The 15,308-nt window shown below is 50.0% G+C and overlaps 1 protein-coding gene across 18 annotated transcripts in view; it reads left to right on the forward strand.

Annotated features, from left to right (window-relative positions):
- The window catches only part of PUM1 (pumilio RNA binding family member 1), an 859,012-nt gene that overhangs the window by 538,983 nt on the left and 304,721 nt on the right, over positions 1-15,308 (forward strand). For all 18 annotated transcript variants that reach the window (XM_069224905.1, XM_069224910.1, XM_069224908.1 and 15 more), the window contains 2 exons: positions 3,327-3,563; positions 10,338-10,605. In XM_069224905.1, the coding sequence (XP_069081006.1) occupies positions 3,327-3,563; positions 10,338-10,605 (505 nt within the window). The remainder of the gene's footprint in view (positions 1-3,326; positions 3,564-10,337; positions 10,606-15,308) is intronic.

Here is a 15,308-nt window from a genome sequence, read left to right on the forward strand (position 1 = left end):
AGCTCAGGGCCGGTCAGGTGCAGAGTTCAAAGTGGTGCCCAAAACACATAGGCTTCAATGGAGAAGGGGGTGCCCCGGTTCCAGTCTGCCAGCAGGTAAGTACCCGCGTCTTCGGAGGGCAGACCAGGGGGGTTTTGTAGGGCACTGGGCGGGGGGACACACAAGCCCACACAGAAAAGTACACCCTCAGCAGCGCGGGGGCGGCCGGGTGCAGTGTGCAAACAAGCGTCGGGTTTGTAATAGGAATCATTGGGAGACCAAGGGGTCTCTTCAGCGGTGCAGGCAGGCGGGGGGCGGGGGGGCTCCTCGGGGTAGCCACCACCTGGGCAAGGGAGAGGACCTCCTGGGGGTCACTCCTGCACTGGAGTTCCGATCCTTCAGGTCCTGGGGGCTGCGGGTGCAGGGTCTTTTCCAGGCGTCGGCATCTTAGAGTCAGGCAGTCACGGTCAGGAGGTGCCTCGGGATTCCCTCTGCAGGCGTCGCTGTGGGGGCTCAGGGGGGACAACTTTGGTTACTCACAGTCTTTAAGTCGCCTGGGGGTCCTCCCTGTAGCGTTGATTCTTCACCAGTCGAGTCGGGGTCACCGGGTGCAGTGTTGCAAGTCTCACGCTTCTGGCGGGAATTGCAGGGGTCTTTAAAGCTGCTCCTCTGGAAACAAAGTTGCAGTCTTTGTTGAACAGGGCCGCTGTTCTCGGGAATTTCTTGGTCCTTTTAGAGCAGGGCAGTCCTCTGAGGATTCAGAGGTCGCTGGTCCTGGGGAAAGCGTCGCTGGAGCAGTTTTCTTTCGAAGGGGGGAGACAGGCCGGTAGAGCTGGGGCCAAGGCAGTTGGTGTCTCCGTCTTCTCTGCAGGGTTTTTCAGCTCAGCAGTCCTCTTCTTCTTAGGTTGCAGGAATCTGAGTTCCTAGGTTCAGGGGAGCCCTTAAATACTAAATTTAAGGGCGTGTTTAGGTCTGGGGGGTTAGTAGCCAATGGCTACTAGCCCTGAGGGTGGGTACACCCTCTTTGTGCCTCCTCCCAAGGGGAGGGGGTCACATTCCTATCCCTATTGGGGGAATCCTCCATCTGCAAGATGGAGGATTTCTAAAAGTTAGTCACCTCAGCTCAGGACACCTTAGGGGCTGTCCTGACTGGCCAGTGACTCCTCCTTGTTATTCTCATTATTTCCTCCGGCCTTGCCACCAAAAGTGGGGCAGTGGCCGGAGGGGGCGGGCAACTCCACTAGCTGGAGTGCCCTGTGGTGCTGGAACAAAGGGGGTGAGCCTTTGAGGCTCACCGCCAGGTGTTACAGCTCCTGCCTGGGGGAGGTGATAGCATCTCCACCCAGTGCAGGCTTTGTTACTAGCCACAGAGTGACAAAGGCACTTTCCCCATGTGGCCAGCAACATGTCTCGAGTGTGGCAGGCTGCTAGAACCAGTCAGTCTACACGGGTAGTTGGTTAAGGTTTCAGGGGGCACCTCTAAGTTGCCCTCTGGGGTGTATTTTGCAATAAAATGTACACTGGCATCAGTGTGCATTTATTGTGCTGAGAAGTTTGATACCAAACTTCCCAGTTTTCAGTGTAGCCATTATGGTGCTGTGGAGTCCGTGTTTGACAGACTCCCAGACCATATACTCTTATGGCTACCCTGCACTTACAATGTCTAAGGTTTTGCTTAGACACTGTAGGGGCACAGTGCTCATGCACTGGTGCCCTCACCTATGGTATAGTGCACCCTGCCTTAGGGCTGTAAGGCCTGCTAGAGGGGTGACTTATCTATACTGCATAGGCAGTGTGAGGTTGGCTGGGCACCCTGAGGGGAGTGCCATGTCGACTTACTCGTTTTGTCCTCACCAGCACACACAAGCTTGCTAGCAGTGTGTCTGTGCTGAGTGAGGGGTCCCCAGGGTGGCATAAGATATGAGCTTCCCTGGCATCAGGGCCCTTGGTACCAGGGGTACCAGTTACAAGGGACTTACCTGGATGCCAGGGTGTGCCAATTGTGAAAACAAAAGTATAGGTTAGGGAAAGAACACTGGTGCTGGGGCCTGGTTAGCAGGCCTCAGCACACTTTCAATTCAAAACATAGCATCAGCAAAGGCAAAAAGTCATGGGGTAACCATGCCAAGGAGGCATTTCCTTACAGTTGAAGACTCTGAAAATTGCACTTAGGTTCAAAGCATATATAAAGCAACTGTTAAATTGGTCTTATATTTTTTCTTTGAGTGTGTGTCTCATTTATTGCCTCTGTGAGTACAACAAATGCTTAATCCAACTCCTTATTAAGCCTAACTGCTCGCCCACACTACCACAAAAAAAGCACTAGACCTACCTGTTTCTCCCTCTGCAAACCCTTGGGAATGCACTGCACTCTCTGCCCAGTATACTTCATTTTAGTGCAGTATCTAGAGCCAGCGTCTTACTCCCACCCCACCCAATCAATCCACCCCCTGCAGACAATTCCTTCTCACTCCAATCCACCCCACTACAGTCCAATCCTCCCCACCCCAGTCTAGTCCAAACCACTTAATCCACCCAACCCAATTCACTCACTCCAGTCCTGTCCACCCTGTCTAATCCACTCATCTCAATCCAAACTCCCCACCTCCAATCTAACCCACCCCACCTCCAATCTAAACCACCCCATCTCCAATCTAACCAACCCCACCCCAATCCTGTCCACCCCACCTCACTCCAGTCCACAACACTACAATCCACTCTACTCCAGTCCACCCATTTCTACCCTAGTCCAACCCACCCTAGTTCAGTCCACCCTACTGCAATCCATTGTCTCCAGCCCACACCACTCTAATACAGCCTGTAGACTGTCTAAAAGCAGATCCCTTGCCTCCTGTTTCTTCCCTTTTTGAGGAGCCAGTCGCTTTGCATCTGAGGGTGCAGAAATAATGATTAGAAAACTGATGTCTGCTCACTAGTGGTGCCTGTGTGTGGTTCTGTGCTGCAGCTTCTTAAGATGGAACAGAGCCACTGCAGAGTACGCTGACTACACCTACTAGCAGGCTATTGCTTGAAAAGTATCTGAATCTAGTCTGGCACTTGCTAGGGTTCAAAACGTTAGCAATCTGAAGTTAAAGTGCACATCCACTAGAATGAATGTTACTCAAGATAAGTAACTTGTTCTTATGATATTGATTCCCTCTCCCCTCATCTGAAGGCCAATGGGGGACATCCCTGCCATGAGTACCTCACATGAGCTTACTCTTCTTCATGTAAATATCGTAACGCATAACAAAACTTGTATATTATTGCTGTCTTTTTTTTGTTTTTTTTTTTTGTTAACATGAGTTAATGATGCTTTTTATTTTTCTCGTTCCCAAATGTTACAGTTGCAAACTCTACTACGGGCAGTGGTTCCCGGCGAGACTCGCTGACTGGCAGCAGCGACCTTTACAAGAGGACGTCTAGCAGTTTAACACCCATTGGACACAGTTTTTATAATGGCCTTGGGTTTTCCTCTTCACCTGGACCCGTCGGCATGCCTCTTCCCAGCCAAGGACCCAGTCATTCTCAAACACCACCTCCTTCTTTATCATCACATGGATCATCATCCAGTTTAAATCTTGGTAAGAACTGTTGTTGCATCATGAAGGGTCTTTGTAGAAGCAACTTCAGTAACCACAGTTGCTGTATTATTTTTCTTAATTAAATAGTTAAATATTTCTATAGGGGCATAGCCATTGCTATATTTGGATTGCAGAGCTTACAAATGAACTGAGCCTTGAATTTTACCTTACGTCCATCTTTGCTTTCTGTCCATCTTGGATGGAAGGAGGGCATGTTGACTTTGACATATTCTCTTTGATACTATATTATTAAGGAGAAGATTGCCTCTTGAGCCACATCTGTGCTTTTACCATGGAAGTTCTTTTATCCTCTTTCAGAAAGTGTCTTTCAATAGGTCTTCTAACACGACCATTGGGTAGTTCATGGGATGAAAGTACATTGCCTATCTTTTGAAAGTTGTGCTGCTCTACTGTTGTATGTATCTGATAGAGACTTCTAGTTGCTGATTCCTTAGTTCAGAATTTCCCCCCAGGCGTCAGACTGGATCTGGAGTTTTTTTCTTAGAGCAATACCCTTGCGCGTTGGTAGGTGGCACCTGTTGGTGTCGTAGTCACTGTGATGAAGTTGGGAGTAGTACATAGACGCTGCCTCAACGCAGTGACGTCAGTTCTTTTCTTTCAGTGCCACGCACTGATCAGGAGAGAGCTGGCCTAGTCTCTTTTTGCTGAGTTTATTGGTGCATCGAGGATATCCCCAAAGACCGGTTTCAAACTTTGCAAGGACTGTCATCGCATGATGTTGGCAACGGATCCGCATCGGGTCTGTTTGTGGTGCCTGGTGTGCGACCATGACCCGAAGTCATGCTCTGAGTGCTGGGCCATGCACCTGAAGGCCCAGCGCTCGACTCCACATAGGTCCAGGTCTTGCTCGAGGGCAAGGTCTCAAGACTGCTCGGGGAGCCACCACCATTCTTCTTCCTCAAAGTCTTTAGGACAAGGTAAGAAGTCGGAGAGATCCCACCACCCTTTGACTTTACCCCGTTGCTCAGCTGATGCTACGCAGGAGGAGCATCAATGCTAGAGGCCTCTATCTTTGGAGTCTGCTTCTGGGTGTGCTCCGTGCTTCCCCGAGTTTCCGGGAGCCAGTGCGACCCCTGCCCAATTGAGGCTGACCCTGATACAGTGCTTTTGGGCCTAGGGGGTTCGTCGGAGGGGTCTTTGGGTTTTGCACCAGCGCCTTTGGCTCTGGCTGCCGAGGTCCCCTCTGGATCTGCTCTCGGATATGCACCATCACTGGTCATACCATTGAGACCTTCGGCGGTTCAGTTGACGACGCTCCCGGCATCGGTGGTGCCTACCATCGAAGTCAACCCAATCCTCATCCCGACAGCTTGGAGTCGGAACGGCATCGGCCGACGCCACCTCTGTCTTCGATGGGGCCTATTCACCCCAGGGCAGATTCTGACCCTTTTTCTTATGGGTACGAATTCGGTAAAGGATTGGGGGAGTCCCTGGACCCTTATGAATACCAGGATGATCCTAATTTCGACTGGGCAAAGAAGTTGTGAGAGGCCAGTGGCCTTGACTCTTCTCCAGACACTGGCATTCTCTCTCCACCTACCGTGGCTGCGGCATAGGTTACAACTTATTCTGTGGTGGTTAGTAGGGCTGCTGAGGTTCTTGTCCTTGAGCTGCCTACTGTTCAGGTCAGGTCAAATCTCCTGACTGAGGAGCTTCAGCCAGGGGATTCCACATCTGAGCCCTTTCTGCCATTCATTGACGCCCTCACCCATGTCCTATTGGGTACTTGGTCCAGATCCAACACAGGGTACAAAGCGGATTTCAAGGTATTAGTGTAAGGAAATGCCTCCTTGGCATGGTTACCCCCTAACCTTTTTGCCTTTTGTTGATGCTACTTATTATTGAAAGTGTGCTGGGATCCTGCTAACCAGGCCCCAGCACCAGTGTTCTTTCCCTAAATTGTACCTTTGTTCCCACAATTGGCACAACCCTGGCACACAGATAATTCCTTTGTAAATGGTACCCCTGGTACCAAGGGTCCTGTGACCAGGGAAGGTCTCTAAGGGCTGCAGCATGTATTATGCCACCCAGGGGGCCCCTCACTCAGCACACGCACACTGCCTCACAGCTTGTGTGGGCTGGTGGGGAGAAAATGACTAAGTCGACATGGCACTCCCGTCAGGGTGCCATGCCCACATCCCACTGCTTGTGGCATAGGTAAGTGACCCCTCTAGCAGGCCTTACAGCCATAAGGCAGGGTGCACTATACCACAGGTGAGGGCATAGTTGCATGAGCAATATGCCCCTACAGTGTCAAACCAAATCTTAAGACATTGTAGGTGCAGGGTAGCCGTAAAGAGTATATGGCCTGGGAGTCTGTCAATTACGAAATCCACAGTTCCATAATGGCTACACTGAAATCTGGGAAGTTTGGTATCAAACTTCTCAGCACAATAAAGCCACACTGATTCCAGTATGGGATGTATTGAAAAATACACACAGAGGGCATCTTAGAGATGCCCCCTTATACCAGACCGACTCCTGGTGTTAGGCTGACCAGTTCCTGCCAGCCTGCCACAACCAGACGAGTTTCTGGCCACATGGGGTGAGTGCCTTTGTCACTCTGTGGCCAGGAACAAAGTCTGCACTGGGTGCTAGGTGCTTCTCACCTCCCCCTGCTGGAACTGTAACATCTGGCGGTCAGCCTCAAAGGCTCCTGCCTGTTGTTACACCGCCCCAGGCCATCCCAGCTAGTGGAGATGCCCGCCCCTCCAGATACAGCCCCTACTTTTGGCGGCAAGTCTGGAGGAGATAATGAGAAAAACATTTCTATCAGTCAGGTTTTTCGTTCCACGCCACATTCTAACCCGGAGAAGAGCTACCCTGGCTATTTTTTGGCCGAATTTGACTTTGTCGAGTTTTTATGTGAAATTTGGTGCGTTGCAATGTCCCCGAAGACCGGTTTCAAGCCGTGCAAGGACTGTCATCGTACGATGTCGGTGACGGATCCTCATCGGGTTTGTCTGTGGTGTCTCGAGCGCAACCACGACCTGAAGTTGTGCTCCAAGTGTTGGGTCACGCACCCGAAGGCTTTGAGGGAGCAGCCCCTAAAGCGCCTGGCGCTCGACTCCCCGTATGCCTTGCTCGAGAGTAAGGTCTTGAAATCGGTTGCGGAGTCATAGCCACTTGTCGTCTTCCAAATCCTCGGGTCAAGGTAAGAAGTCGCAGAAGTCCCATCACTCTCCAACTTTGCCCCGTCGCTGGGCCGACGCAACGGGGGAGGAGCGTCCACGCACAAGGCCTCAGACCTCGGAGTCTGCATCTAGCTCGGCTCTGCGCTTCCCCGAGTTTTCCTGAGCCGGAGCGACCCCCATCTAGCTTAAAGAGTTTTATGAAGCCATGCGCCTCATCTTTGGGCGGTCCGGCGCCTTCAAGCCTAAAGGGTTCGGCTGAGAGACCTTCGGGTTCCGCGGCTTCGGCTCCGGCCCCCAAGGTGACCTCCGGATCCGCATGCGGATCTGCACCGGTGCCAGTCTCAGCCTTGAGACCTTCCCAGCGCCGGGTCGATTGTCGACGCTCCCGATGTCGACCCAATTCTTATCTCGACGACTTGGAGCAGCGTCGACCGACGCCGCCTTCAATGGCACCTATTGACCCCCAGGTCGGATTCGGACCCTTTTTCTTATGGGTACGAATATGGGGAGGGATTGGAGGGTTCCCTGAGCCCTTATGAAAACCATGATGACCCTTCTATGGACTGGACTCAGGAATTGGGCAAAGCCAGTAGTCTGTATACTTCTCCTGACGCTGGCATGCTGTCACCTCCTACCGTGGCCATGGCGGAGGGAGCATCTTATGGCAGGGTGGTCAGTAGGCCTGCTGAGGTCCTTGGTCTCAAGCTTTCCACTGTTGAGGTCAGGTCTAATCTCCTGACGGAGGTGCTTCAGCTTGGGGCTTCTACTTCAGAACCCCTTTTGCCTTTTAATGAAGCCCTCACCAGCGTCCTTTTGGGTACCTGGTCCAACCCCAACACAGGGGCTCCTGTGAATAGGGCTATCACACGCCACCAACGCCTGCTCCGAACAACCCTAAATTCCTGTCCCAACAACCAACACCCTCCGCCTGAGAGTCTTGTTATCCAGGCTTCCTCTTCTTCAGGCGCATTCCCTTCCGCACCCCCGGATAGGAAATCCAAAAGGCTGGAACAGTTTGGCAAGAAGTTGTTTTCTTCCTCCAGTCTAGCACTGTGGTCTGCGAACACCCCATGCCTTTTGGGCCCGCTATATCCACTCTTTGTGGGATACGGTTGCGCAAGTCCTGCCGCAGATACCGGAGGAGGCCCGTGTGCTATCTTCTCCCAAGCTGTGAACGAATGGAGCGATGCAGCAAAGTTCACAATCTGTTGTGGGCTGGACACAACCGACTCTGTGGGCAGATCGGTTGCTTCAGCTGGGGCCTTATGACGCCACGCCTGGTTGCATACTTCTGGTTTTTCTGGGGATGTCAGACAGTCACTCATGGACATGCCCTTTATTGGCTCATGTCTCTTCGGAGCCAAGCGGACCCGGACTTGGGGAGATTGAAGGATTCCCGGGCTACAAGTCAGTCCCTCGGTCTTTCCTCTGCCCCTCGCCCCCCCACAGTCCGCTTTTCGTCCCTTTCCTGTTCAGCCTCTGCGTGGCCAGGGACGCAGAATCCCACGTGGCCGTTGGACAGGGAACCAGAGGTCTGCCCATTCCACCTCTGCCCCCACTGCAGCTTCCAAACCCTCCTAGTCCGTCCCCTCACTCCTGTCTAGTTGGTGGCAGGATTCGCTGTCACCTGCCCCACTGGGAAAACATCACCACAGGCAGGTGGGTTTTGCAGATAGTTCGAAAGGGTTACTCCATCTCTTTCGAATCTGCTCCACCAACCATGCCACCATCCTTCAGTCACCTTCCAGAGGATCATTTGGCGCTCCTCCGCCAGGAAGTCACAGCTCTCTTGGCCAAGGGAGCTATAGAAAAGGTCCCTGTGCCAGAAGTAGGTTATTGTTGTTATTCCCGCTACTTTCTGATACCAAAAAAGGACAAGGGCTTACATCCTATCCTAGACCTTCGGGACCTAAACTACTTCCTCAAGAAGGAGAAATTCAGAATGCTCACTCTGGCTCAGGTTCTGTCTTCCTTGGACCCAGGAGACTGGATGGTAGCGTTGCACTTACAGGACAGTTATTTCCACATCCCCATCCTGCCTGCCCACAGATGTTACCTACGGTTCGTGGTAAGTCACAAGCACTTTGTTTACTGTGCTTCCCTTCGGCCTTACCAGCGCCCTCCGGGTGTTCACAAAAGTGATGGCGGTGGTTGCAGCTGTGCGGTGCAAAAGCGAACCATCTCTCGATGGGTGCTTCTCTTTGCTTCAAAATGTGCTATGCTTTGGCCAAGAAGCAACCTCCTGAGGGCTTTCATGCTCATTCCACCAGAGCAAATGCTGCTTCCACTGCGTTAGCACGCGGAGTTCCTGTTCTGGATATCTGCCAGGCAGCTACGTGGGCGTGCCTGCACACATTTGCTAAACACTGTTGTCTGGACAGCCAGGTCCGTCGGGACGGCTAGTTTGGTCCTGCAGCTCTTCCTATTATGATCTTGGTTCGCAGCCCACCACCGAGGATGTTATTGCTTGGGTATCTATTCTAAGGTAAGGAATCTGCAACTAGAAGTCTCTATCAGATGTACAAGTTACTTACCTTCGGTAACAACATCTGATAAAGACATATTCTAGTTTGATTCCTTACCGCCCAACCATCCTCCCCACTTGCGAACTGATTTCTAGGGACAGGGATTCTCCCTTTCAGGTCCTTAGCTTTGGTGCACCCATCTCAGTTTTCTTAGCGGCTCTGCGCTTTGGCGTGGAAAGTCGTTAAAAGAAACTGACGTCACTGCACGAGGGCGGCGTCTATATACTACTCCCGACGTCATGACTACGACGCCTGCGGAGTTGACAGACGCCACCTACCGACACGCAAGCATATTGCTCGAAGAAAAATCTCCAGATCCAGTCTCACGCCTGCGGGAAATTCTAAGGTAGGGAACGTGCAACTAGAATGTCTCTACCAGATATGTCATTACCGAAGGGAAGTAACTTGTATTTATTGTTTTGTGAGCCCTTTAATTTTAGCTGTTATTTTTATTTGATTGGACTCTCTTAGGGCAGCAAGAGGCAACAATGTCAAGAGGGATGTTCTTGGCGTTCCACTTTAGGCGACCTAGGCCCTCAATAATGTGGCCATAGGACTGGAATGCTAAACATACCAACACAGAATACTGCACTGTCATTGGCTGACGCAGCACCCCAAACAAGGCCTAATTTTTTGCTATGAACTTATCCTCCTTTAAACTAAAAAGTTGACCTTTGTATTTGTGTGTGTCCTGTGTAATTCATTGCTGAAATTAAAATTCGGTCTGATTGCCCAAAACAATGATTAATGTTTGGGCAAATTCTTTCCAGTGTGGCTAAGCTTTTTTGGGATTTTTATTTTAGGAAATCATTTACTAGAGCAAGTTTCACAGGGGCTACTAAATTGTTTTTCCCTACCTTCCCTACTACAAAAGACGAATCTGTGGATAATGTGAAATCTTAAAGAAGGCTTATGTCAGACAGCTCTGAATATGGCCTCAGTTTTACAGAGCTGTTGGGAATTTGATTGGCGCTTGTGGAAATAGCATGAGATGACACGGAAAATATTTGCAAATAGTAGTTGGGAAGTCACAGTACTCTAGATTGATCATACAGCTAAACTTGCCCATTAAATGTTTTATTTTCCACCAATAGGAGGACTAACCAATGGAAGCGGAAGGTATATTTCTGCAGCCCCTGGAGCTGAAGCAAAATACCGAAGCGCAAGTAGTGCCTCAAGCCTATTCAGCCCGAGCAGCACACTTTTTCCATCTTCCCGGTTGCGCTATGGCATGTCTGATGTCATGCCCTCTGGGCGGAGTCGGCTTCTGGAAGACTTTCGCAACAACCGGTATCCAAACCTACAGTTAAGAGAAATAGCTGGGCACATTATGGAGTTTTCCCAAGATCAGCACGGTTCGAGGTTTGTTGCATGCATTATTGTTTCTCTTAACTTTGACAAATGTAACCTCTTGTGTATGTCTGAAAACTAAATCGTTTTGTGGACAGTAATAATGCAGTTGGCCTGTGCTCAAGTGAAGACATATTCACAGATCTTGATACAGTTTTGTATGTATGTGGTGTTTCTATAGCGCTAGCCTAGACAAAAGGTTGTATCTCACTATCGAAGCTCAAAGTCAAAGCCAAGTGATTGGAGAAATGGGTGGTTTGTGGACAGTTAATGATTTGTGATGTAGTGTTCTTTAAAGTTCCAGCAAATTGGAGCATAGTGGGGGCAGTCCTGTTGAATACAGATACTGGGTGCAGAGCTGGGAAAGTCCTGTTGTGTTGTTTTTTTTTTTTTTTCTCTTTTTCCCTTTTTACTCTTTGGTCAGCCGTCTCATGTTGTCCCAGCTGCAGGTCTTCCAAAAACCAACAGAGATGCTGAGCTTGTCTTGTAAAGAAGCAGGTTGCTGGTCCTGATGCCTTTGTAAAAAATGAAGCAGTTGTTTTTGAAGATGATCAAGAAGGGAAACCAATGGAGATCATGTGTGTGACGGTATTTTTTCAGGCCCTGGACAAGTACGGCAACTAGTTAGGTGCCCCTAAAGGTAGCTGGTATGGCTGTCTGTGGCAGTATGTTACCACCATCCAGATGTGAGCACTAGAAAATCGGTTCTGAAATTGCTTTTTAGACCAAACTGTTTCACTTCCTTTACAAGAGCTACGTACTAGGTTGTATTTGGAATTTTTGGCAATATGTTCTTTGAGGGTAAGCTTGGTGTAAGGAAATGCCTCCTTGGCATGGTTGCCCCCTGACTTTTTGCCTTTGCTGATGCTATGTTTACAATTGAAAGTGTGCTGAGGCCTGCTAACCAGGCCCCAGCCCCAGCCCCAGTGTTCTTTCCCTAACCTGTACTTTTGTATCCACAATTGGCAGACCCTGGCATCCAGATAAGTCCCTTGTAACTGGTACTCCTAGTACCAAGGGCCCTGATGCCAAGGAAGGTCTCTAAGGGCTGCAGCATGTCTTATGCCACCCTGGAGACCTCTCACTCAGCACAGACACACTGCTTGCCAGCTTGTGTGTGCTAGTGAGAACAAAACGAGTAAGTCGACATGGCACTCCCCTCAGGGTGCCATGCCAGCCTCTCACTGCCTATGCAAGTATAGGTCAGTCACCCCTCTAGCAGGCCTTACAGCCCTAAGGCAGGGTGCACTATACCATAGGTGAGGGTACCATTGCATGAGCATGGTACCCCTACAGTGTCTAAACAAAACCTTAGACATTGTAAGTGCAGGGTAGCCATAAGAGTATATGGTCTGGGAGTTTGTCAAACACGAACTCCACAGCACCATAATGGCTACACTGAAAACTGGGAAGTTTGGTATCAAACTTCTCAGCACAATAAATGCACACTGATGCCAGTGTACATTTTATTGCAAAATACACCCCAGAGGGCACCTTAGAGGTGCCCCCTGAAACTTAACCGACTGTCTGTGTAGGCTGACTAGTTCCAGCAGCCTGCCACACTAGAGACATGTTGCTGGCCCCATGGGGAGAGTGCCTTTGTCACTCTGAGGCCAGTAACAAAGCCTGCACTGGGTGGAGATGCTAACACCTCCCCCAGGCAGGAGCTGTAACACCTGGCGGTGAGCCTCAAAGGCTCACCCCTTTGTCACAGCCCAGCAGGGCACTCCAGCTTAGTGGAGTTGCCCGCCCCCTCCGGCCACGGCCCCCACTTTTGGCGGCAAGGCTGGAAGGAACAAAGAAAGCAACAAGGAGGAGTCACTGGCCAGTCAGGAGTCCTAAGGTGTCCTGAGCTGAGGTGACTCTAACTTTTAGAAATCCTCCATCTTGCAGATGGAGGATTCCCCCAATAGGGTTAGGATTGTGACCCCCTCCCCTTGGGAGGAGGCACAAAGAGGGTGTACCCACCCTCAGGGCTAGTAGCCATTGGCTACTAACCCCCCAGACCTAAACACGCCCTTAAATTTAGTATTTAAGGGCTACCCTGAACCCTAGAAAATTAGATTCCTGCAACAACAAGAAGGACTGCCCAGCTGAAAACCCCTGCAGCGGAAGACCAGAAGACAACAACTGCCTTGGCTCCAGAAACTCACCGGCCTGTCTCCTGCCTTCCAAAGAACTCTGCTCCAGCGACGCCTTCCAAAGGGACCAGCGACCTCTGAATCCTCTGAGGACTGCCCTGCTTCGACGACGACAAGAAACTCCCGAGGACAGCGGACCTGCTCCAAAAAGACTGCAACTTTGTTTCAAGAAGCAGCTTTAAAGAACCCTGCAATCTCCCCGCAAGAAGCGTGAGACTTGCAACACTGCATCCGGCGACCCCGACTCGGCTGGTGGAGAACCAACACCTCAGGGAGGACCCCCGGACTACTCTACGACTGTGAGTACCAAAACCTGTCCCCCCTGAGCCCCCACAGCGCCGCCTGCAGAGGGAATCCCGAGGCTTCCCCTGACCGCGACTCTCTGAAACCTAAGTCCCGACGCCTGGAAAAGACCCTGCACCCGCAGCCCCCAGGACCTGAAGGACCGGACTTTCACTGCAGAAGTGACCCCCAGGAGTCCCTCTCCCTTGCCCAAGTGGAGGTTTCCCCGAGGAAGCCCCCCCTTGCCTGCCTGCAGCTCTGAAGAGATCCCTTGATCTCTCATTGACTTCCATTGCGAACCCGACGCTTGTCCTAACACTGCACCCGGCCGCCCCCGCGCTGCTGAGGGTGAAATTTCTGTGTGGGTTGTGTCCCCCCCGGTGCCCTACAAAACCCCCCTGGTCTGCCCTCCGAAGACGCGGGTACTTACCTGCAAGCAGACCGGAACCGGGGCACCCCCTTCTCTCCATTCTAGCCTATGCGTTTTGGGTACCACTTTGAACTCTGCACCTGACCGGCCCTGAGCTGCTGGTGTGGTAACTTTGGGGTTGCTCTGAACCCCCAACGGTGGGCTACCTTGGACCAAGAACTGAACCCTGTAAGTGTCTTACTTACCTGGTAAAACTAACAAAAACTTACCTCCCCCAGGAACTGCGAAAATTGCACTAAGTGTCCACTTTTAAAGTAGCTATTTGTGAATAACTTGAAAAGTATACATGCAATTGAAATGATTCAAAGTTCCTAATGTACTTACCTGCAATACCTTTCAAACAAGATATTACATGTTAAATTTGAACCTGTGGTTCTTAAAATAAACTAAGAAAAGATATTTTTCTATAACAAAACCTATTGGCTGGATTTGTCTCCGAGTGTGTGTACCTCATTTATTGTCTATGTGTATGTACAACAAATGCTTAACACTACTCCTTGGATAAGCCTACTGCTCGACCACACTACCACAAAATAGAGCATTAGTATTATCTATTTTTACCACTATTTTACCTCTAAGGGGAACCCTTGGACTCTGTGCATGCTATTCCTTACTTTGAAATAGCACATACAGAGCCAACTTCCTACATTGGTGGATCAGCGGTGGGGTACAAGACTTTGCATTTGCTGGACTACTCAGCCAATACCTGATCACACGACAAATTCCAAAATTGTCATTAGAAATTGATTTTTGCAATTTGAAAAGTTTTCTAAATTCTTTAAAGTCCTGCTAGGGCCTTGTGTTAGTCCCTGTTAGCATTTCTTTTAGAGTTTAAAAGTTTGTTAAAAGTTTGAATTAGATACTAGAACCAGTTTTAGTTTCTTAAAAAGTATTCCAACTTTTAGAAGCATAATGTCTAGCACAGATGTGAATGTGGTGGAACTCGACACCACACCTTACCTCCATCTACAGATGAGAGAGCTAAGGTCACTCTGTAAACTAAAGAAAATAGCAATGGGCCCCAAACCTACCAAAGTACAGCTCCAGGAGCTTTTGGCAGAGTTTGAAAAGGCCAACCCCTCTGAGGATGGCAACTCAGAGGATGAAGATAGTGACTTGGAGGGAAATTCCCCCCCTCCAGTCCTACTTAGGGAGAGCAGGGCTTCTCAAGCCCTGACTCCACAAATAATAGTCAGAGATGCTGGTTCCCTCACAGGAGGGACCAACAACTCTGAAATTACTGAGGATAACTCCAGTGAAGAGGACATCCAGTTAGCCAGGATGGCCAAAAGATTGGCTTTGGAAAGACAGATCCTGGCCATAGAAAGGGAAAGACAAGAGATGGGCCTAGGACCCATCAATGGTGGCAGCAACATAAATAGGGTCAGAGATTCTCCTGACATGTTGAAAATCCCCAAAGGGATTGTAACTAAATATGAAGATGGTGATGACATCACCAAATGGTTCACAGCTTTTGAGAGGGCTTGTGTAACCAGAAAAGTGAACAGATCTCACTGGGGTGCTCTCCTTTGGGAAATGTTCACAGGAAAGTGTAGGGATAGACTCCTCACACTCTCTGGAAAAGATGCAGAATCTTATGACCTCATGAAGGGTACCCTGATTGAGGGCTTTGGATTCTCCACTGAGGAGTATAGGATTAGATTCAGGGGGGCTCAAAAAACCTCGAGCCAGACCTGGGTTGACTTTGTAGACTACTCAGTAAAAACACTAGATGGTTGGATTCAAGGCAGTGGTGTAAGTAATTATCATGGGCTGTACAATTTATTTGTGAAAGAACACCAGTTAAGTAATTGTTTCAATGATAAACTGCATCAGCATCTGGTAGACCTAGGACCAATTTC

This window comes from Pleurodeles waltl, chromosome 3_1 (genome assembly GCF_031143425.1).
Source record: "Pleurodeles waltl isolate 20211129_DDA chromosome 3_1, aPleWal1.hap1.20221129, whole genome shotgun sequence".
NCBI lineage: Eukaryota > Metazoa > Chordata > Amphibia > Caudata > Salamandridae > Pleurodeles > Pleurodeles waltl.